This window comes from Trichechus manatus, unplaced genomic scaffold (genome assembly GCF_000243295.1).
Source record: "Trichechus manatus latirostris isolate Lorelei unplaced genomic scaffold, TriManLat1.0 scaffold00124, whole genome shotgun sequence".
Taxonomy (NCBI): Eukaryota; Metazoa; Chordata; class Mammalia; order Sirenia; family Trichechidae; genus Trichechus; species Trichechus manatus.
The window spans coordinates 3,663,551-3,688,437 of record NW_004444060.1 but is presented as its reverse complement, the minus strand read 5'-3'; the positions used below and the strand labels follow the sequence as shown (position 1 = coordinate 3,688,437).

At 36.4% G+C, this 24,887-nt stretch overlaps 1 protein-coding gene across 2 annotated transcripts in view; it reads right to left on the bottom strand.

Annotated features, from left to right (window-relative positions):
• Positions 1 to 24,887, bottom strand: part of LOC101360869 (cadherin-10) — a 136,246-nt gene that overhangs the window by 20,504 nt on the left and 90,855 nt on the right. For both annotated transcript variants that reach the window (XM_023738881.1, XM_004384605.1), the window contains exons 5-6: positions 4,146 to 4,333; positions 1,886 to 2,139 (exon numbers count right to left, since the gene is read on the bottom strand). In XM_023738881.1, coding sequence (XP_023594649.1) covers positions 1,886 to 2,139; positions 4,146 to 4,333 — 442 coding nt within the window. The remainder of the gene's footprint in view (positions 1 to 1,885; positions 2,140 to 4,145; positions 4,334 to 24,887) is intronic.

The window sequence follows — 24,887 nt, the reverse complement described above, 5'->3', positions numbered from 1 at the left end:
GTGGGGTTGTTAACTAATGTCATAAAACAACATGTGTACTTCTGTTTCATGAGAAACTATTTGTTCTGTAAGCCTTCACCTGAAGTACAATAAAAATAAATAAATAAATAAATCCATTCCTTTATGCGGAGAAATATCTTTATTTTATTATTTAATAAGGCCATTAAACTTCATTTAACTGTTTTCAAAAATATTGTATTACATTAAAAAATAATAAAAGACCCCTTTATAATCAGGAACACAGAACTAAGCCCACTAAAATCAGTTCGGAGCTCTGCCAAGGAAATGGTAGGTAAGTACCACGGGGAAAATTAAATGTTGATACTGGTTATTTAAAAGATTCAAAGTAAAAAAAAAAAAAATCCAAGTAATACAGCAATTTAGATGAAGATACATGGATTAGGGAAGGGGGGTTCATGGAGAAGTCATGCTGACAGATGGGAACACTATTGATTGACAAGTACAAGTCTCTCCCGCCAATATGTAACCTGTGGGCACCATTTTGTGATTCTGTGTGTCAGAATAGCAGAAAATATACATATAAAATAATATAAATGGAATTATATTTTTAATAGATATAAAATATTACTTCAGTTGAAGAAGTGAAAGAACCTTCTGAATTTATAACTCTAAGTCAAATTAGAGTGTCATGGCACATAAAATTAAGTTTCCTGCAAATGCGGCTAAGGAGCTTAACCCTGGTTGCACAATGGTTAAGTCCTCTGCTGCTAACCAAAAGGTGGAGGACTGAACACACCAGCTGCTTCTCAGGGATGAAAGACCTGGAGATCTGCTCCAGTGAAGATTACAGCCTAGGAAACTCTATGGAGCAGTTCTGCTCTGGGTCTTTAAGAGTCAGAATCAACTGTATGTGGACTCATGCTTAATAATAATTAGAGGAGAGTGCACTGGGAAACCACACAACAGCTATTTAAACTCACACCTGAGTGGTTCACTTGATAAAATGAGCAAGCAAAATCAGCCTGCTAAGAAGTAGGGAAATGGACAAGAACCAGAACACAGGATTGATTAACAGATTATAGTACACAGTCATTTTGAGGCTGAATATTGTATTTAGATACTTTTGTTTCTTTAAATATGACAGAACAAACACCTATGAAAACTTTGAGTCTTTCACATTTTTATGTGTTTATCACATCTTGTATGTGTTTAGGCTGCCATAAGAAAGAAATGAAAAAAAAAATATTTGAAATGACTCTAATCTTTTTGGAATGTTCTAATATTTTTTTTGGGAAAAAAAATCTTCTCCTCTTAGCTGGCAGGAACCTAAGGGGAATTTCTAAAAACTTAATATAACCATATTGTAGCACTGTTGTAATTATATTCTCTTTAACTTTGCAATGGTTAAACACCTGGCCACTAACCGAAAGTTCGGCCATTAGAATCCACCAGGTGCCCTTTAGGGAAAAGATGTAGCAGTCTGCTTCCATGAGGATTACAGCCTTGGAAACTGTGAGTCGGAATTGACTAGATGGCAACAGATTTAACTGCTAAAGTGTCTTTCAGCATCACTTCTTTCAACATCACCAATATACTAATTTGTTTTCATTGGAAATGCGTCACTACAAGGATATGTATATCAAGGGTCAGAACAACAAATACCATAAGGAGACAAGCAGAAGACAGGCCAGGTTTCAGGTGAAAAGCTATACTAAGAACTGGAGTAAATTGGAAAACTTATACATGCCCTCCCCAAAACCATTCAAATATAATTTACTTAAAACACGTATGCTCACTGAATTTATGTACAACATATGGAGAGACTCTTGCATCTTTCATTGTATTAAATGTTTTAAATATAAATTCACTCTCTATATTTATTCCATTTCCTTTTCTTTTTATCTTAAGACAGAAGCATAATTACCTAATGGGACTTGAAGAAGAATCTGGGTCTCTTGCCATTACAGTACCAATGATTGTGCCCACTTCAATATCTTCATGAACCTCAAACAAATACGAGGATCTGCTAAAAACAGGAGGTTCATCCACGTCTTCGATGGAGATTTTTACAATCGTTGTATCTTTAAATGGTCCAAGGTAATAAAAACGTGGATCCACATGGGTATTTTCTGCCTCAACCTTCAGGGTGTAAAGTCTTCGGCTCTCATAATCAAGTGGCTATATAAGAAAATAAATCATCAAATTAGAGTGAGGGAAATAAGATTATATTATATCTCCAAGTAGCAATATGAGCTTTAAAGCCTGGCTAGATAGTATGATTAAAATGGAATTCCTGTAGAGTTCTGCATTAACTATAAATAATAAAGAAGTAATACAAGAAAATAATATAATGTCTACATATCAGTTAGAAATATTTTTTTACATATATATCAGCTATGTAATATTTCAGAATATAGGAAAATGAAATTTTGATCTTTGGAAAAAATTTTAGAGAATATTAAAACCTATAATACAGTGTTAACTCATTAAAAAAATGGATTGGTGGAGTTTGTGTGTGTGTTTGTGTGTGTATGGGTGTATGTGTGTATGTGTGCATGTGCTCTAAGGTTTTGGCTACTACTAAATTTTTTGAAGCAAAAAATTCAATTTTTTTAAACAATTAATGTTGTCTTTCTATTCAGTTTGATGGAGTCATGGTATTACCTGACTTATATGAAACTTTCAACAGTTATGTGAAAGATTTAAGAAAAGGAAAACCTTGGGTAAAGAGAAGACATATTTTTGGATAGCTATTGGGTAATTAGGTTACATTTGACCATCAAAAAAAAAAAAAGAACTTAAATATATAGTTTTACCATCACAAGTAAAAGATCAAGTCTTCCACTTCGCACCCATTCTAAAAGGTATGTTTTGTTAACAGATAAAATACTTGTTGAAAGAGATGCCTTTACTCTTCTTTTGCATTCTGAAAAAAACCAGATCCTATTTTCATTGCTGTGTTACTTCCTAGTGATGAAAAACAAGAAAGAATCTATTTCCACCTTGGTAATCACTGTCCCTGTGATAACAGTTGTGTAACTTGTGCTTTGCAATAAAATCCTAGGATAGTTTTTTTTTTTGGTGATTAACCAGTGTCTCATTGGTTACTTTATGCCAGTAGAGTATGCATGACATTTCATTAATATCTAAATTTTAATGTGCCCTATTCTTTTCATATTACCATGGTACCAACTCTACTATTTAAAACTGGTAACCTTTAAATGGTATCAGTGAGCATATGTTAGCTGAAAAGTTTAATTTATATAGCACACTGGGAAATGTGAACAATTAAGATTATGTTCCAATTCAGGCTGTCTGTTTTTATTAGCAACTCTACTTACTGCTTCATACATCTGGAAAGATGGCATACTACTCTTAATGACTCCAACTGGATGTATTGCCATTATTAGCCATTGAATAGTTTTATTTTTGAGAAAACAGTGTTATTATGGTGGTCTTTTATTTATTAACATGGTTCAGAAATATAATTATACGTATATTAACTTGCCCTTGAAATTTCATAAAATCTCATATGCTATGTTTCAACCAACAAAAAATTTGGTCAACATTTCTAAAGAGCACTTTGGTTTAATATCCCTCTTACTTATGCACATCAATTACACTTGAACATGATAGTGATATTAGTGCGTAAGTAAATAGTAGAGTAATAAAATCTGTAAGTCACCCCTTGGTATCTGCAGATCAGTCCCAGGACCCTCCACGGATACTAAAATCCATGGATGCGCAAGTCTCTTATATAAAATCGTGTAGTATTTGCGTATAACCTACTCACATTCTCCAGTCTACTTTAAATCATCTCTAGATTACTTACAATACCTAATGCAATGTAAAGGCTATGTAAATAGTTGTTATATAATACTGTGTTGTGTAGGGAATAATGCAAGACGAGAGGTGAACAATGCTCAAACAAGGAGTGTTGGAAAGAGCCGGAGGATCTATGAAATGGCAGAAGGCTACAGCCAGGGTTGCCTACACATCACTTCTTTCATGTGAATTCAGCATAGTGCTCTGTGTGAGGCAAATTCAAGGTTTGCTTTTTGGAACTTTTTTCACAAATATTTTCAATTCGCGGTCGGTTGAATATGCAGATGCTGAGCCCGTGGATATGGAGGACAGACTGTACTCTCTAAATACAGATGCTGATTTATCCTGACGCTGTGTACCTTTTTCACGGTTATGATCCCTTCCTGTGTGTCCTTCTCCGTTATGATATCAAACATATCAGTCCCGTCACCGTCAATAATCCGATATTCTACTTCAGCATTTTCCCCAGTGTCAGCATCAGTTGCTTTTACACTTCCAATGGCTGTGCCAACAGGGGAGGATTCAAGAACTCTAAGATGGATGGTGTCTGTAAAGAATAAAGAAAAGAATATATAAAGAAAGAGAAATGGGTAATTAGAGAGATTTCTCTCAATAGAATTTTCAAAGCTAAATATGTATGAGAATATATTATCTTAAGCTCTACATTAAAGGTCAACTAATTAATACATAAAACTAATTAATATATATAATAAGGATACCAATAAATTAAGGTCTAGGAAAAAAGTGAAATTTTCGGGCTTTGGTCTGTGGATATTATTATAAATAGTGAATGCCTACTTCTTATAGCATTAAGAATGTTGGCTTTTTAAAAAAGAGCAAGTTGTCTTTTTTGCAATTTCACAAATAACTACTGATAAGTTTTGAGTGCAGGCACGTATACAATCATAACAAGTCACATAATACAGAGTAAATACAACTATTGTTTTCATTTTTCTGTGTTTAGTTACTTACTACTCTTTATTTCACCTGCACGGTAAAATGTTACACTATCCCATGAAATCAGTTATAGTATGTAGGAATTCTATTTCTATTCGTGACAAGAGAAACAAAAGATAGTCTGTGGGAGAAATATGAAGATGTCCTTCACACCGTCAATGTAAAAGCACTAAATTCTGACAAACTCCCCTCCATTCTGGAGCAAAACAAGAAATTATCTAAGCTCATGGTGCATGCACGTGGATGTGCTTCCAGCTTGAACAACCTCTACTGCTAATGAGATTTATGCTTTAGTACCTGGTCATAAACTACATATTACTGATGGATTAATCGACCCGAAGCACACTTCTGATTATAGCAGCTTCTTGCCCATAAACCTTAAGTAATTCTCCTTAATATATATAATAAAGCCCAGAGCTCTTAGCCAGCTGTTCTCTTGCCCCAGTATATCTTCCCTAATGTATTCTCTCTTTAGTCAGTTCTGTGAAATATTTACACTAAATTGGACTTTTCAGAGATTTCTGGTCAAAACTTAATTTCCTACACCTCTCTCTATTGTCGCATCCTATTTTCGTCGCATCCTATGTTCCTCGCATAATGTTGTTTCCTTACTACCCTCACATGATCATTGTGAAGTTTATCAAATCTGAGACAACGGCACCTACAGCCATTCAATCTTGGAAGACATTTCCTAGGAGAGATCATTAAAACTCATACTTCTTCCCACTACAGTTGGTTTATTAGCCTGTACTGTTGATTTCTCTTTTCTGTTTTTCTCTCCATCTATTTCTGGTAACACACTATTGAAAGCAATTCTCAACTCATTCTTTGGCTCCTGTCATCTTGGATCTTTGCCTTTGATATTTCTTAGCTTTGGAAGATCTTTCACCTGGATATTTAGATAGCTAGCTCACTTCTATTTTTTCAGGTGTCTGCTTGCATTAGTTTCCCAGGTCTGCTGTAACAAAATACCAATAACTGGGGATTATAAGAAGTGAAATTTATTGTCTCACAGTTCTGGAGGCTAGAGATTCAAATCAACATGGTCTGGGCCATGCTCCATCTGAGATATCTAGGAGAAGATTCTTTCTTGTCTCTTCTAGATTCTAGTAGACCCAGGTATTCCTTGGCTTGTAGGTGCATCTTCACATGGCTTTCCTTCAACTGTCTGTCTTTCTGTATCTCCTCACTTTTTATAGGACACAACTCAGATTGGATTGGAACCCACATTACTCCAATAAGACCTCATGTTAACTGATAATATTTTCAAAGACCCAATTTCCAAAGAAGATCTCATTCACAGGTACCAGGTTTTAGGACTTCAACGTTTCTTTTTGAGGGGCATAGTTACAATTCATAATAAGTTTCAACTGTAACCTCAGAAGCTCTACAATGACCTTACTGAATATAGGAACCCTGGTGGTGCAGTGACTGTTTGGCTGCTAACCAAAAGGTCAGCAGTTTGAATCCACCAACTGCTCCTTGGAAACCCTATGAAGCAGTTGTTCTCTGTTCTGTGGGTCACTATGAGTCGGAATTGACTTGATGGCAGCGGATTTGGTTTTTAGCTTTTGGTTATTGAAGATGACCTTATTGAAAATAGTACTCACAATAATTCTTCATACCACTTAATTGTTTGTATATAATAGGAGGATGCAATACAAAGCAGGGACTTTGTATTTTTTTTTACCATTATATTCTCATTGTATCCATTTGAGTGTATTGCTACTGTTGTTGTTAGTTGCCCTCTTGTTGACTCCAACTCATGGTGACCTTACGTACAGTAGAACAAAACACTGCCTGGTCTTAAGCGACCCTCACAATTGGTGCTATGTTTGAGGCCATTGTTGCAGCCACTGTGTCAATCCGTCTCATTGAGGGTCTTCCTCTTTCTTGATCACCCTCTATTTACCAAGCATGATGTTGTTCTCCAGGGAATGGTCCTCCTAATAATATGTGCAAAATATCTGAGACAAAATCTTGCCATCCTCACTTCTAAGGAGTATTCTGTCTACTTATTTCAAGACAGATTTATTCACTCTTCTGGCAGTCCATGGTATATTTAATATTCCTCGCCAACTTCATAATTCAAAGACATCAATTCTTCTTGGTCTTATTTGTTGTCTAACTCTGCATGCGTATGAGGCAATTGAAAATACCATGGCTTGGCACACGTTAGCCCTCAAAGTGACATGTTTGTTTTTTAACACTTTGGAGAGGTTTTTTGTAACAGATTTGCCCAGTGCAATCTGTTGTTACATTTCTGACTGCTACTTCCATGGACATTGATTATGGATCCAAGTAAAATGAAATCCTTGATGACTTCAGTCTTTTCTCCATTTATCATGATGTTGCTTATTGGTCCAGTTGTGAGAATATTTGTTTTCTTCATGTTGAGATGGAACCCATTATTGAAGGCTGTAGCCTTTGATATTTATCAGTAAGTGCTTCAAGTCCTTTTCACTTTCAGCAAGCAAGGTTATGTCATCTGAATATCACATGTTGTTAATGAGTCTTCCTTAAATCCTGATACTGTGTTCTTCTTGATATAGTTCAGCTTCTTGGATTATTTACTCAGCATACAGGTTGAATAAGTATGGTGAAAGGATACAACCCTGATGCACAACTTTCCCGATTTTAAACCAGGCAGTATCCCCTTGTTACATTCGAACAACTGCCTCTTGGTCTATGTACAGGTTCCACATGAGCACAAGTAAGTGTTCTAGAATTCCTATTCTTCATAATGTTATCCATAATTTCTTTTGATTCACATAGTCTAATGCCTTTGCATAGTCAATAAAACACAGATAAGCATTTTTCTGGCATTCTCTGCTTTCAGCAGAGATACATCTGATGTCAGCAATGATATCCTTTGCTCCACATCCTCTTCTGAATCTGACTTGATTTTCTGGCAGTTCCTTGTTGACGTACTGTTGGCAACCATTTTTTATTTATCTTCAGCAAAATTTTACTTGTGTGTAATGTTAGTGTTATTGTTTGACAATTTCTGAATTTGGTTGGATCACCTTTCTTTGGAAAGGACACAAATACGGATCTTTCCAGTCAGTTGGCCAGGTAGCTGTCTTCCAAATTTCTTGGCATATAGGAGTGAGGGCTCCCAGAATTACGTCTTTTTGTTGAAATATCTCACTTGGTACTCCTTCAATTCCTGGAGCCTTGTTTATCACCAACGCCCCAGTGCAGCTTTGAACCTCTTCTTAGAATACGATCAGTTCTTGATCATATGCTACCTCCTGAAATGGATGAACATTGAAAATTCTTTTTGGTACAGTGACTCTGTGTATTCCTTCCATAATCCTTTGATGCTTCCTGTGTTGTTCAAAATTTTCCCATGGAATTCTTCCATATTGCAACCAGAGTCTTGAATTTTTTCTTTAGTTCTTTCAGCTTGAGAAATGCTGAGCATGTTCTTCCCTGTTGGTTTTCTATCCAGGTCTTTGCACATCTCATTATAATACTTTACTCTGTCTTCTTGAGCTGCCCTTCGAAATCTTCTCTTCAGCTCACTTATGTCTTCATTTCTTCCATTCCCTTTAGCTACTCTACATTCAAGAGCAAGATTCAGAGGCCGTTCTGGTACCCATTTTGGTCTATTTTTTCCTTACTGTCTTTTTAATGAACTTCTTTCTTCATATGTGATGTCCTTAATGTCATCCCACAACTCATCCGGTCTTCCATCATTAGCGATCAATGCATCAAATCTATTCCAAGGAGCGGCTGGTGGGTCAAACTACTGACCTTTTGGTTAGTAGCCATAGATCTTAACCACTGCGCCACCAGGGCTCCATTCTAAGTGTAGTAGGCACTAAATAACCTGCTGTAGCTGAATTGATTCTGACTTATAGCAACCCTATAGGACAGAGTAGAACTGCCCCATAAAGTTTCCAATGCTGTAGTCTTTATGGAAGCAGATTGCCACATCTTTCTCCTGTGGAGACACTGGTGGGACTCATGTTGTCTCCTTGCGGGCCAAGCTGAAACTGCAGAAAGCATCAGAACAGTGGCAACCTGACACTGAGGAAGAATGTGAAGACTCCAGTGGGAATGCTACAAATAAGAAGACTTAGGAGGATTTGAAAAGATAAGGACTGCTCTAGTGTTCAGATCTTTTTCAACTGTTGGGCATTTCCAGTCTTCCTGGAGATTGTCTTTTTCTCCTTCTCTCCATCAAATGATCCTAAGGACTGTTTTCTACATAGTCTTGTGGCCTAGCATGCGTCTTGTAGAAACAAGGCATGCTGGCAGATTGCAGGGTTTTATCTTAAAAATGATTCTGCTGGGAAAAAAAGAAAAAAACAAAAAATCTGTGTGACTGTGTCACCAGGTCTCCTTAGTCACTAAATAGATATTTGTAAACTGAACAAATGGAAGTTTCCAAACCAATCTGTCACGAAGTCCAATCCATTCTCAGTCACTCTCAGTCTATATTGCATCCATATTTCCCTTTTGAAAACATTAGTCTCATCAATAATTGTTCAGAGCTCCAAAACTCTTCAGTGGCTCCCATTGTACTAAAGATAAATTAAAACCTCCTTACGTTGGCCCTATAATTTGGCTTCTTTTTACTGTCATTCTTTCATTTTAATAATACTCTGTGATCCCACTGTTGTTGTTTTTACCAACATGTCAAGATATATCTTACCTCAATATTTAATACACATTTCCTCCTTATGAAAAAATTATCCTGCAGTTCTTTGCCTTCCAAACTCTTCCTCTTCCTTTTGATATATATCTACTTCTCCATGCTTCTAGCACAGATCAGCAACCCCAGCCAAGTTAATGCAAGAACTTCTTAAAGACATCACACTGTATAAGATATTATAAAACTAGCACCTCAGTCAACTGATTTATCACACTGTAGCAAAGGTAACCATTCTAAAATACAAGAATTAAATTAACTCTCTACTTCAAGCACTTCAAGGACTTTTAATTGGTGCTAAAATACATTCTTAATTTCACTTGTTTTATAAAGCTTTATGTAGTCTCATTTCTACTAACAACTTCAGTATCATTACAGCCTAGTCAACCTAAAGCCTATGTGAAACCCAGTCACACTAATGTTCCTGAAGTAGTGATCAGTCAAGCTTACAAAAATAAATAAATAAATAAACCAATAAATAAATAACAAAACAAATACAAACAGCATGAATGGTTTAATTGATACATATATAAAACCCGTATTCACCATCTAGAGAAAACGAATTCAAGCATGAATAAAGCATTTAACCCAATAAATGAATGCATTTTAGTAAATGTATCTACTACATTCTCTGACCATGCTGCAATTTAGTTAACCCTCAATTCCTCGTAAACTTGAAAATTTAAAAATAAACTTCTATATAACTGATGGTTCAAATAAGGTAACAATTTTGGGGACAAAAAGAGAGGGGAAAAAAAAAAGCAACCTAGAATTGAAAGAAAAAAAAATAAAGAAAATAAACCTGCGTAGTGGAGGGAAAATTATACTACTTAGAGAAAGTAGTATGTAACTTCATATGCTTATATACAAAGAAAGACAAGCTTAAATTTAATGAGCTAAGCATTGAACATATGAAACTAAAAAGGAATAATATAAGCCCAACACCAAAGAAATGGGAGGTAGTACATATAAATACATGAAATAGAAAATAAATGTACAAAAAAGAGATAAAAATGTCAAAAATTTGTTCTTTGAAAACACTCTTAAACATTTATCTGGCAAGATTATTTATGGAAAAGTAAGAAAAGGCAAAACATATTAAGAATGAAAGAATAGAACTGCTGATAATAGAGATTTAGAGCATGCTTGATTATAGATGTTAGCATAAAAGATCAAATTTTTACAGTTAATAGCATAGTATTTTAAAAAAATACTTGAAATTTTTTGGTTTTGATTTAGACATTTAAACAACTTAGATGTAGCAGCGCAGGAAGAATGCTCTTCGGACAGAAAGACAGAGAGGGAGGCTGTCAATGGTGGATGTAAAAGAAACTTCATAATATTTAAATTTGCAAACATAACCAATAAACAACCTGAAGAAAAGGTGACAAAATTATATTTGGAGGAGAATATATAGTAGCATAACAGAGTAATGATTTAAAGTCATTGTCTGTGATAAAGAATTGAAAGTCAGAATGAATAGAAGGGATACTAACTTTAAATGTATATTTTTTTTTTTTACTATTTGTGCATTTAATACTTTGATTCAAATTATTTTCAAAAAATAAAATAAAATAAAAAACTGTCCTGATGATATTAGAATTTATCAGGTTATGCTAAAAAATGTTTCCACATGACAGAGTCTCTTTTCAACACAGGAAAAAAATAAAAACAGAAAGAAAATATGTTTCTTTGTTTCATTAATTTTACTGTCACTTAGATTTCACTGTGGGTATTGCTTCTGGGAATTTGTTCTCCCACTTTTTATTTTTAGCTTGAGCTTCTTTGAGATCACTTGATTCATATTCTTAGGCACATACTTAGATTCTGAAAATTTCTCTGCTTTTGGATCTGGTCAAGGATCCAATATTATTTATCATTTCATTTCTTGATTGGTACAGAGACAACATCCATTACAATCTGTATTTAATTTTGATTAGAGTTTGAGTTAGTCATGTTATTTTTTAGTAACTTTTGATACCTATACAGGAAAGTGATTATGCTTCATTAGTTCATATTATAATGAGCCTAAATTTTGTAATTTCATTGATTATATATATATGTATGTATATAGTATATAGATAGACAGATTATAACTATATATATAGTTGTTATTAGCTCCCATCAAATCTACTCTAACTCAGGGCAACCCCATACAACAGAACAAAATGCTGCCTGGTCCTGCATCATAGTTACAATTACTAGCATGTTTGATTCCACCATTATAGCTATTGTGCCAATCTATCTCAGCTAGGGTCTCGCTTACCCTTGCTGGCCCTCTGTTTTACCAATATGATGTTCTACTCTAGTGATTAGATCCTCCTAATTACATGAAAAAAGCAAGCAAATCAAATAATGCTTTTTTGTGATCCATGAGGCTTTCATTGTCTATTTTCAGAAGTAGCTTGCCAAGCCTTTCTTCCTAGTCTGTCATAGTCTGGAATAGCTGATGAAACATGTCTATTATGTGTGACCTGCTGGTATTTGAAATACTGATAGCAATTGGTAGCAAAACTTCCAACAAGCCACTAGAATATGACAAAACTAATAGACAGATGATGGATATGTATAATATAGTATAATATGATATGATATGACACAATATTAGTATAATAATATAAATTTCTCCTTTAGTTATTGATTTATATAAAAATATAATATCTGAATGTGTATATACACACACATACACATATTTATATTTCTCTGAAAGAATAATAAAAGAGTTACCGAGGTGTTCTGGACATTCAAAAAAAGCCATAATTACAATTAAGCCCCATTCATTAAAATAGAGTAGATTTAGTTATTACGACAATGAATTCAAATAGCTGTTTTACATACATATGTTGTATGTACACACACACATGCATATATGACTGCTTTGATTATATGACACATTTTGTAATTAATTCATTCAACACATGTTTATTTAGTGCCTTATATAATTTGATAAAGCTTTCTCTGGAATTATGTTTATGCCCAGAAAAAATTACAGTACAAGATTTATTGGGTCTATTTTAAATTTTTTTTAAAACCAAATATTTATATTTTAAATGTATGAAAGAGGTATTCATTCATACCGTTTCATTTATTTTCAATATTAGCCTGTTGAACACAAGTATCTGAGTTTGTCAAGCAAACTCAAAATACTTTGAGAGCTGGCGTGTCTCCTTCCAAGGCTATTTACCACATAGGGAGAACAGTGGGAGGGGAACCAGAAAGGTGGCATATACTTTTATGCTGACGCTGACAGAGGCAAAGTGGAGCCTGTCACCGGTCTTCAGTTTCATTCTGCTTTAAAGACATCTATTTGCTTGCTGTTTACTTTTTATCTTACAGTTGATGGAGCTTTAATTATGCAGTGCGCTTTCCCATCACTTCCAATTTATAGTTGTTTTAAGTTCATTCCCAGGTGTCAGACTGAATCATCTGCTTCTCTTTTAATGTCTAGACCCGATAAATGTTTCTTCCTGGTGAGTGTATTCTTAGCGTGGTTATCCACTTAAGCACAAAGACGTGAATGTGAGGAGGAGAGAGGTAATTGTCTATTGCTTTATCACATACACAAGTTGTATTAAGCAAATACAAATCTAGAATGCAATAATACAAAGAAGGCTTCCCTAGAATTGGGTAAAACACATGGCTTCTTCAAGATGTACACTTTGAGACTGTTACTGACAACCGCACACAACATCTGAATATTCTTTATGAAAGATTTCACACAGTTTTGACATATTGCTGGATTTTCAGTATTTGAGACTGAAATATTCCAGGTCATTTATGCTACTAAAGTTTTGATCAATAGTACCTTTGCACTTGAATATTAAAAACACGGCAGGTTTGTGCACTAGTAATTAGAAATAATTGACTTGACAGCTCAGTGTAAGTAGGAGACTTTGGCGGACAGACAGAAAATAGGCAAAGTAAGAGGTGTGACGGGGTGACTTCTATTAGGAACAGGACAAAAAGAGCAGGACATAACTGGGAGGGCACTGAGGGCACGCTACTTACATCCAGGTCTGTGCTTGATGAAAATGTCTGCTGTTTTGTTTTTGATAAAAAACAAGTTACAAAGATATGTAATTTGTCGTTATCCTTTGTTCCCTGCCTTTATTCCCATTCACATTTACACAAGAACTTTCTACTTTTCCAGAGCTGAGACATCTATGAACTAACAGAATAATCTACCATTAGTTTCATTTTGTTATTTGCTTTGTCTGCAATCTTATTGCAACATCTTTGCGCTGCATAATAATCGCAAACAATACTTGCTTCAAGACAAACTACACAATTACGCAAGTTTATAAACCATTCCACGGTATAATGTTTAAAAGAGATTTTTTAATGAGTTTAACAGGAAGAAATTAAAAACAAGTTAAAGCTCCTTGGAGGAAAGTGCAGAGTAGTTAAGGAAATTATAAAATGCTAAATGGGTGTTTAGGAAAAAGGAGAGGAGAACTGAAAGTCACACCAGAGACTGAGGAACTAACTGTTGAGGCTTTGGAATTGAAGATACTTACCAGAGAAAAGACAGAAGGCTAAAGTTGTGAGCACTGGAGACATGATCACTAACTTAGCTTTGGGCATTTAAGCTAAATTAGACCACAATGAGATGCTACAGAATCTCATTTCCTGTTCATGTCATTGAGGAAAGAACATGGTGAAGCTTTTAGAGAGCCACCATTGATCCCCAGTGACTAGGGAATCCATTGTGATACATTTCTTTAAAATCGTCTCCAAGTAAATTGGCAATCTAAAAGAAGCATACAATTGCAATGTGTAGAAATACAGAAGGTATATAGGATTGGGAGAGGTTAAGAAAAACTTTAGTCATTCATAAACATATTACATTGTACCAGGTACTCGGTCTCTTTACAATGTGTCTCACCTGAAATTTTAGGCATTTGCCAAACTCTGTAACAGCGGCTAATTGAGTCTAAACATATCTGTATAGCTAGTTTTATATCTATCTATTTCTACATCTACCTACGGATGTAGTCTAAGTTTATTCTAGAGGATAGTATAATACGCAGAGACTTTGTAAGCCCTTTATGCAAAATGCTTAGTAGTTTAATCTAAGGCAACCTTCCACTGGAAAAACTGCAGAGTTCCAAGTGGCCTTTTGTATACTTTCTAAGTACTTTATTTGGCTTAGAGTATTATTTTATCACATTTGGGAAATTGTATATTTCCCCAGGTCTATATCACTCTAAAGGTAATTAAAACCTTATGGATCACAACAGAACATTGTCCAACTGGATTACTTTGGACACGTCGTCAAGAGGAATCAATTGCTGGAGGAAGACATCATGTTTGGTGAAGCAGAAGGCCACTGAGGGCAAGAGAGACGCTCTGTGACATGGATTGGCACAACAGTCACAACAATTGACTTGAATATGCCTGCGAATATGAATATAATGCAGGAACAGGCAACATTTTCTTTCTGTTGTACATGGGGTCACCATGAGTTGGAGGCAACTAGAAGACGGCTATCTACATAGTTATCTATCACGCTAAACATTTAGTCTACCTGAGATCACATTGTGCTCATTTTTACAACTGCACCTCAGACCTACATAGTTCACCATTTACTAGATATTTACAACCCACTGTCTTTCCACAGGAGCACTGGTGGTGCAGTGGTTGTGCTTGGTTGCTAACCAAAAGGTCAGCAGTTCGAATCCACCCGCCATTCCTTGGAAACCCTATGTTTCTACAAGGAAAAGTTCTACTCTGTCCTATAGGTCACTGTGAGTTGGAATCAACTTGACAGCAATGAGTCTGGTTTTTGATTTGGTCTTTTCACAGATGTCTCAATTCAAAATGTCCAAATCAAACAGAACTTCCTGTCTCTGTCTTCAAACAAATTATTCTGTAGAAAGCCAGAAAATACCCTTTACACTTCTTCTCCCTCAAACCTTTTATGGACCTTATTGTCAAGTCCCTTGGATCACACTCTTAGATATATCTCAAATCCCTCTGCTCCTCTCCATCTTCAGCATTAGTTCAGATTTACATCAATGATTGCCCTCCCTATCCAAGCAGTGTGCTTCATTGCTAACAGAATAAGTAGTCAAAATGAAGATCTGAGACTGGTGATTCCCTAAAAAATGTTCCCTTAGATAATATATGTGGCATTTTATATTTGTATCCATCCCCTTAATGATGCTAACACTGCCTATAGTTCCATGCCTATCTCTTACAACCCCTGTTTTGAAACATGGAGTTCAGCCATACCAAATTACACACATTTACACATTTAACTGAATGCTGCTATGTTCATTCTGCTTCCCTACCAAAAATGCTCTCCAGCTCTATGTCACTTCTTTTCTTGCCGGGAAAACTCTTATCTATTTTAGATGTGGCTTTAAATAATTTCTTCTCACCTGATCTCTTTAAATCTGAGTTTATCAATTTATGACTTTATGATCTGGGCTTTAGCGACAAGGACAGCACTAATTTCATTGTATCACTCTCTAGTTATATGGATATGTTTGTGTGTGCATGTATATGTGTGTATTCAAACATAAACTCTACCTGTATAAGAAAGAAAACGAGAAAGAGTGAGAGTGACAACGAGTGTGAGAGAAAATACAATGCAACAAAATTAATGAGCATGTGTGCTTGTGTGCACAAGAGTGTTGTGTATACGTATCCAATCAAAATTCTATTTGTGGAGATATCTTGTATCTTACTTTTTACTTTAAGATTGTTATAATTTATTATTATCTCCTAGCATAGTTCTTCGGTCAAAGCAGGACTTCATTCAATGTTTAATGAATCAAGGAATGATTTAATAATACTATTTCTTTGTAATTTCTTTGTAATTCAATTGTAGGCAAAAGAACCATGGAGGGAAAAATCCTACAAATGTTTGAGGGTGTTATGGTAGTCAGATTAAAAACCACAGTTATATTTAGTTTATATAAATTATAGACCTATGCTTTTGAATAAAAGAATATTCATTTTATTCAAGATAATAAAAAAGGGAAAGAGACATTTTTAATTCTATTCCTTTCTTTCTCATGCTAAAGAATCTTCCTTGAGACCTACCTGACAGTTGCTCTAGCTGAAATGTGCTTGATAATTTAAATATATGCAGATCAGCCTGAGGCCTACATTACCTTGGGATCCCCAGTAGAGGAGAGGTTGACTCTATTTACAAAGTGAAAATCGGCACTTATTAAATCAAGTCTCTCTTGAACTAGGCAGGGATTATGGTACTCTCATAGCTCACTGAATATACATGTCTTTAATCCCCATGTACATCATAGAGACATTTCCTTGAAAAACCTTATTTCATGCAAACTTGTTTGCTTATCTGCCCAAGCAATATAAGGAGCCCAACAAAGAAATCTGTCATGTTTGGTCACTGTTGTTATGTGCTATCAAGTAGATTCCGACTCACAGTGACCATATAGGACAGAGTAGAACTGCCCCACAGAGTTTCCCAGAGAGCAAATTGCCAGGTCTTTTCTCCCTCTTTTGGGATCAAACCAAGGACGTTTCAGTTAGCAAATGAGTGCTTAATCATTGAACCATCAATGCTCCCTCATTTGGTCAATAGGTATTACAAAAACACCAAGCAAAATAAGTTTAATTTTCCTCTTTTTATCAAGGTGCATAGACATTTTAAGAATTCAGTATGCCCTGCCTGAAGTTGGCCTGTTAATTAATATACAAGTTGTTGAATCAGAAAATTAATGCAAAGAGTGACATGCCAGGAAAAAGAGTATTGTAGATATACCAATTTCTTTCTCTTTTTTTGTACAAACTGAGTCCACACCAGCTCTTATTAATTTCCTAGCTGTAGAACCATGAAGAAGCGACTTATATTTTTTTATTTAGTTTTTTAAATTAATAAAAATAGAGTGTTGTTGTTGTTGTTGTTAGTTGTCGTCGAGGCGGTTCCAACTCATAGCGACCCTGGGTACTACAGAACAAAACATTGCCCGGTCCTGTGCCATGCTCACAATCGTTGTTATGCTTGAGCCAGTTGTTGGAGCCACTGTGTCAATCCATCTTGTTGAGGGTCTTCCTCTTTTTCACTGACCCTCTACTTTACCAAGCATGATGTCCTTTTCCAGGGACTGATCCCTCCTGATAACATGTTGAAAGTACGTGAGACGTACTCTCACCATCCTTGTTTCTAAGGAGCATTCTGGTTGTACTTCTTCCAAGACACATTTGTTCATTCCTTTGGCAGTCCAGGGTATATTCAATATTCTTAGCCAAAACCACAATTCAAAGGAGTCAATTCTTCTTGGTCCTCCTTATTCGTTGTTCAGCTTTGGCATGCATATAATGTGATTGAAAACATGGCTTAGGTCAGGTGCACCTTAGTCTTCAAGGTGAGATCTTTGCTTTTCAACACTTTAAAGAGGTCTTTTGCAGATTTGCCTTTTGCTATGTGTCTTTTAATTTAACTTCTGCTTCCCGGGTGTTGATTGTGGATCCAAGTAAAATGAAATCCTTGAAAACGTCAATCTTTTTTCCATTGATCATGATGTTGCTTTTTAGTCCAGTTGTGAGGATTTTCGTTTTCTTTATGTTGAGGTGTAATCATACTGAAGGCTGTGATCTTTGATTTTCATCAGTAAGTGCTTCAAGTCCTCTTCACTTTTAGCAAGCAAGGTTGTGACATCTGCATAATGCAGGTTGTTAAAGAGTCTTCCTCCAATCCTGATGCCCCATTCTTCTTCATATAATCTAGCTTCTCAGATTATTGCTCAGCATGCAGATTGAATAGGTACGATGAAAGGCTGTAACCCTGATGCACACCTTTCCTGACTTTAAACAATTCAGTATCCCCTTCTTCTGTTTGAACAGCTGCCTCTTGATCTACGTCAGGTTCCACATGAACATAATTAAGTGTTCCAGAATTCTCATTCTTCAAAATGTTATCCATAATTTGTTATGATCCACAAAGTCAAATGCCTTTGCATAGTCCATAAAACACAGGTAAACATCTGTCTGGCATTCTCTGCTTTCAGCCAGGATCCATCTGACATCAGCAATGATATCACTGGTTCTACGTTCTCTTCAGAATCTGGCCTGAATTTCTGGCAGTTCCCTGTTGATGTACTGCTGTAGCCACTTGTGAATGATCTTCAGCAAAATTTTACTGGTATGTGATATTAATGATATTGTTCGATAATTTCTAAATTCGGTTGAATCACCTTTCTTGGAATAGGCATAAATATGGATCTCTTCCAGTCTGTTGGCCAGTTAGCTCTCTTCCAAATTTCTTGGCATAGACAATTGAACGCTTTCAGCACTGCATCTGTTTGTTGAAACATCTCAATTGATATTCTGTAAATTCCTGGAGACTTGTTTTTTGCCAAAGCCTTCAGTGAAGCTTGGACTTCTTCCTTCAGTACCATCGGTTCCTGATCATGTTACCTCTTGAAATGGTTGAGCATCAACCAGTTCTTTTTGGTGTAGTGGTTCTGTGTATTCCTTCCATCTTCTTTTGATGCTTCCTGTGTCATTTAATATTTCCCCATAGAACCCTTCACTACTGCAACTTGAGGCTTGAAGTTTTTCTTCAGTTCTTTCAGCTTGAGAAATGCTGAGCGTGTTTTTCCCTTTTGGTTTTCTAACTGCAGATCTTTGCACACGTCATTATAATACTTTACTTTGTCTTCTTGAGCCACCCTGTGAAAGCTTCTGTTCAGCTCTTTTACTCCATCATTTCTTCCTTTTGCTTTTGCTACTCGAGGTTCAAGAGCAAGTTTCAGAGTCTCTTCTGACATCCATTCTGGTCTTTTCTTTCTTTCCTGTTTTTTTAATGACCTCTTGCTTTCTTCATGTATGATGTCCTTGATGTCATTCCACAGCTCGTCTGGTCTTCTGTCATTAGTGGTCAACACATCAGATCTATTCTTGAGATGGTCTTTAAATTCAGGTGGAATATACTCAAGTTGTACTTTGGCTCTCATTGATTTATTTTAATTTTCTTCAGTTTCAACTTGAACGTGCATATGAACAATTGATGGTCTGTTCTGCAGTCAGCCTCTGACCTTGTTCTGACTGATGATATTGAGCTTTTCCATTGTCTCTTTCCACAGATGTAGTTGACTTGATTCCTGTGTATTCCATTTGGTGAGATCCACGTGTATAGCAGCCTTTTATGTTGGTGAAAAAAGGTATTTGCAATGAAGAAATCGTTGGTCTTGCAAAATTCTATCATGCCATCCCTGGCATCATTTCTATTACCAAGGCCAAATTTTCCAACTGCCAATCTTTCTTCTTCGTTTCCAATTTTTACTTTCTAATCACCAGTAATAGCAATGCATCATGATTGCATGTTTGATCACTTTCAGACTGCAGAAGCTCATAAAAAATCTTCAATTTCTTCATCTTTAACCTTAGTTGTTGGTGCGTAAATTTGAATAATAGTCATATTAACTGATCTTCCTTGTAGACATATGGATATTATCCTATCACTGACCGTGTTGTACTTCAGGATGGATCTTGAAATGTTCTTTTTGACGTGAATACAAGGCGATTCCTTTTCAAGCTGTCATTCCCGGCATAGTATACCATATGATTGTCCCATTCAAAATGGCCAATACCAGTCCATTTCAGCTTACTAATGCCCAGGATATTGATGTTTATGGGTTCCATTTCATTTATGACAGTTTCCAATTTTCCTAGATTTATACTTTGTACATTCCACTTTCTGATTATTAATGGATGTTTCCAGCTGTTTCTTCTCATTTTGAGTTGTGCCACATCAGCAAATGAAGGTCCCAAAAGCTTGACTCCCCCCACGTGTCTGTCAGTTTGTAGTACTGTGGGAGCTTGCGTGTTGCTGTGGTGCTGGAAGCTATGCCACTGGTATTCAGATACAAGCAGGGTCACCCATGGTGGACAGGTTTCAGTTGTGCTTCCAGACTAAGACAGACTAGGAAGAATGACCTGGCAGTCTACTTCTGAAAAGAATTAGCCAGTGAAAACCTTATGAAAAGCAGTAGAACATTGTCTCATATAGTGCCAGAAGATGAGCCCCCTTGGTTGGAAGGCACTCAAAAGATGACTGGGGAAGAGATGCCTCCTCAAAGTAGAAAAAATAGAGTAGTGAAGATTAAATAAGGTACTATGTGGAGCCCTGGTGGCACAGTGGTTAAGAGCTCAGCTGCTAACCAAATGTTGGTAATTCAAATCCATCAGCCACTCCTTGTCCTGTAGGGTTGTTATAAATCAGAATCCACTTGACAGCAATTGTTTTGGTTTATATTATATTTTTACAATATTCAGTACATGCTATAAAATTATCCCTATTACTATCAGTTTTATACTGCTGCTCCACTTTATTTAAACTTGCACAACCCAGACAAAGCAACTTGAAGTATATTATTGGCTAAAGAAAGTCAGTAGCCAATCATGGTCATTTAGACCAAAAAAATAAACAAATAAACAGATATGAAATCTCCTTTTCTTTCTGAGTAATTCTTGAATTGTTTAATATTACCTCTGAATTAGCTGTAGTTGGATATAAGCTTTTGAGATAATTTGATGAGAGATATAAAGAGATGGTATTTAAATGTGTAGAAAATGAAAGTCTCATTAAGTTTATTTGCACACCCAAAGGTGTTCCATCACCTGTATTTTATTATAATAAAAATTTTCCTGTTTCTGGAGGCAGGGCCAAGATGTCAGAGTAGTCAGATGTTTCCTGTTGCTCCTCTTACAACAAAGACCCCCCCCCCACGCCCCAAAACGAGTGAATCAATTATATATGACAATCTAGGGGCCCTGAACATAAAAGGCAAAGTTGAGGAATCAGACTAAGTGGCAGGGGGAGGTAGATATGGTTTGGAAGCAGCTAGAAGTTGCCAGGCCTGACCCAGTGGGAGCTGGCACCCTTCAGGCCAGATCAGCTTGCATGCACAGTGAGGAAAGTAGTGGTACTCTGGAGGCATTTCCACATTGGGTAAGACCCAGTGGCAGAGATTCTACTCGGACATCCACAACCAGTGAAAAACAGCACTCAATCAGCAAAAGATAAATACTTGTGTCTGGCCTACCACGCAGATCAAATAACATCCCCTTTGGGAAAATCCTGTCTCCCATTTACCTTGCCCCCACTCTGCACCAGGTCCCAGGCTGGCTTTAGCAATTGCCTTGTCCCCTGGGCTGGAAGTAGGAACCATCATGTGCCCTGAGCCATTCTCCTGGCCTTGGAAAGGGAACAAATTAACAAACAGGCAAAAAATAATCTGCTGGCTCCCCTAAGCCAGGAACCCAGGGTTGGCGCAGCTTGTTTGCTTAGACACAGGCATAAGGTATCCATGGACTTTGAATGCCTTTCACCCTGCATACACTTGCGTGGACCCATTTCAACAGCATATGCCCTCATTACCACAGTACAACAGGGTATATACCTGCAGTCTAACTACAACTGTTTCAGCTGTGAAGTGGCAGGTTCATGACATTTGACACTGCTCTGCCCATTAAGCAGGGTCTTCACCTACCCACATCAGGGGCCTGAGGACTGGTGTCTCCAATCACGCCACCTAGCCACCTGCAACAGGGGACCAAGAATAAGCAGTGCCCGCCAGTCCTTACAGACAACAGTTTTGAGTGCTCATAGTCTGGCTGCAAAACCCGCCCACCTAAGTGCTCTAGGGAACAGGGGTATGCTTTCCTCCCGGACACTTGGGGGCAGCCATTGGCCCTCAGCCTTGCTCAGCATGTGACCCGCTGCTGCAGCCAGATGACTGTGCTTACACCAATCACCCATGTCTGTCTAGGACTGTAGGTGAGAGCCTGCACCACACATTTAGTGGCTGACTACTTGGACACCTTAGCTGAATCCATACAGAAGGAGCGGGTGGACTCCTGGGCTCATACACTTAGTGGCAGCTTCAGGGGTGCTGGTGATTGGAATAGCTCACATGAGCAGCCTATTCGGGCATATCAAAACAAAACGAAACAAGAAGCCAGGACACAGTAAGCAAACATAAAATAAATAAATATAATATCTTATTGATGGCTCAGAGACAACAGTCAATATCAAATCACATACAGAAGCAGACCATGATGGCTTCAGCAAGCTCCCAAAATAGAGAATCAAAAAATTTTCTGAAGGAAGAGAATTTCTTGCAATTACTGGAGGCAGAATGAAAAAAAAATTAACATACAGAACTCTTCAAGAGATCAGGAAAGAGTTCAGACTAAACACAGATCTAGCAATAGAGGAAATTAAGGAGATGAGAGAAGAGCATAATGACAAATTTAACAGGTCACAAGAATCCATAGAGAGATAGCAATCAGAAATCCAGAAGATTAACAATAAAATTTCAGAATTAGACAACTCAGTAGAAAGTCATAGGAGCAGAACTGAGGAAATGGAAGTCAAAATTAGTGAGATTGAAGATAAAGCACTTAACACCAACTTATTTGGGGAAAAAATCATATAAAACAATTTAAAAAATGAAGAAACCCCAAGAATTATCTGGGTTACTATCAAGAGAAATAACCTTTGAGTGATTGGAGTACCAGAACGGGGGGGGAGGGGGATAATAGAAAATACAGAGAGAATTGTTAAAGATTTGTTGGCAGAAAACTTCCTTGATATTGTGAAAGATGAGACGATATCTATCCAAGATGCTCATCGAACCCCACATAAGGTAGATCCCAAAAGAAAGTCACCAGATATATTATAATCAAACTTGCCAAAACCAAAAATACAGAGAGAATTTTAAGAGAGGATAGGGATAAACAAAAAGTCATCTACAAAGGAGAGTCAATCAGACTAAGCTCTGACCATTCAGCAGAAACCATGCAGGCAAGAAAGCAATGGTATGACATATACAAAGCCTTGAAGAAAAAAAATTGCCAGCCAAGAATTATACATCCAGCAAAACTGTCTCTCAAATAAGATGGCGAAATTAGGGCATTCCCAGATAAACAGAAATTTAGGGAATTTGCAAAAACCAATCCAAAATTACAAGAAATAGTAAAGGGAGCACTCTGGTTAGAAAATCCATGGCATCAGATAACCACCCAAGACTAGAACACAGGACAGAGCAGATAGCAACACAGATAGGGAGGTTGCAAAAATAAATCAAAGCTAAAACACTGAAAAGAGGGAAACAGATGTCAAGATGTAAAAGATGACAACATTAAAACTAAAAAGAGGGACTAAAAAATGTAGACATAGATATTTCATATGGAGAGGAAATCAAGGCAATACAAAGAAATTAAAGACTAGTTTAAACTTAGAAAAATTGGGGTAAATATTAAGGTAACCACAAAAGAAACTAACAATCCTACACATCAAAATAAAAAACAAGAAAAATATAAAGACTCGGCAAATACAAAATCAACAACAAAGAAAAAGATGAAAAGAAAAAACATAAATAAAAACTACTCAGCACAAAAAACTAAGTGGAACAAAGAAACTGAACAACACACACACAAAAAAAACATCAAAATGACAGCACTAAACTCATACACATCAATAATTACACAGAATGTAAATGGACTAAAGGCACCAATAAAGAGACAGAGAGTGGCAGAAAGGATAAAAAATATGATCCGTCTGTATGCTGCTTATGAGAGATACATCTTAAACTTAAAGACACAAACAAACTAAAACTCAAAGGATGGAAAAAATATATCAAGCAAACAACACTGAAAAAAGAGCAGGAGTGGCAATATTAATGTCTGACAAAATAAACTTTAAAGTAAAATCCACCACAAAGGATAAGGAAGGACATTATATAATGATTAAAGGGTCAATACACCAGGAGGACATAACTGTAATGAATATTTATACACCCAAAGACAGGGCTCTAAAGTACATAAAACAAACTCTAACACCATTGAAAAGAGAGATTGACAACTCCATAATAATAGTAGGAGACTTCAACACACCGCTTTCAGTGAAGGACAGAAAAATCCAGAAAGAAGCTCAATAAAGACATGGAAGATTTAAATGCTACAATCAACCAGCTTGATCACATGGACATATACTGAACACTCCACCAATTGCAGCCAAGTATACTTTCTTTTCCAATGTACATGGAACATTCTCCAGAATAGACCACATATTAGGCCATAAAGCAAGCCTTAACAAAATCCAAAACATCAAAATATTACAAAACATCTTTTCTGACCATAAAGCCATAAAAGTAGAAATCAATAACAGAAAAAACAAGGGAAAAAAAATCAAACACATGGAAACTGAACAACACCTTTCTCAAAAACTACTGGATTATAAAAGAAATTAAGGATGGAATAAAGAAATTCATAGAATCAAACAAGAATGAAAACACATCCACCAGAACCTTTGGGACACCGCAGAAGCAGTTCTCAGAGGTCAGTTTATAGCAATAAATGCACACATCCAAAAAGAAGAAAGGGCCAAAATCAAAACATTAATCCTACAACTGGAACAAGTAGAAAGAGAGCAGCAAAAGAAGCCCTCTGGCGCCAGAAGAAAGGAAATAATAAGAATTAGAGGAGAATTAAATGA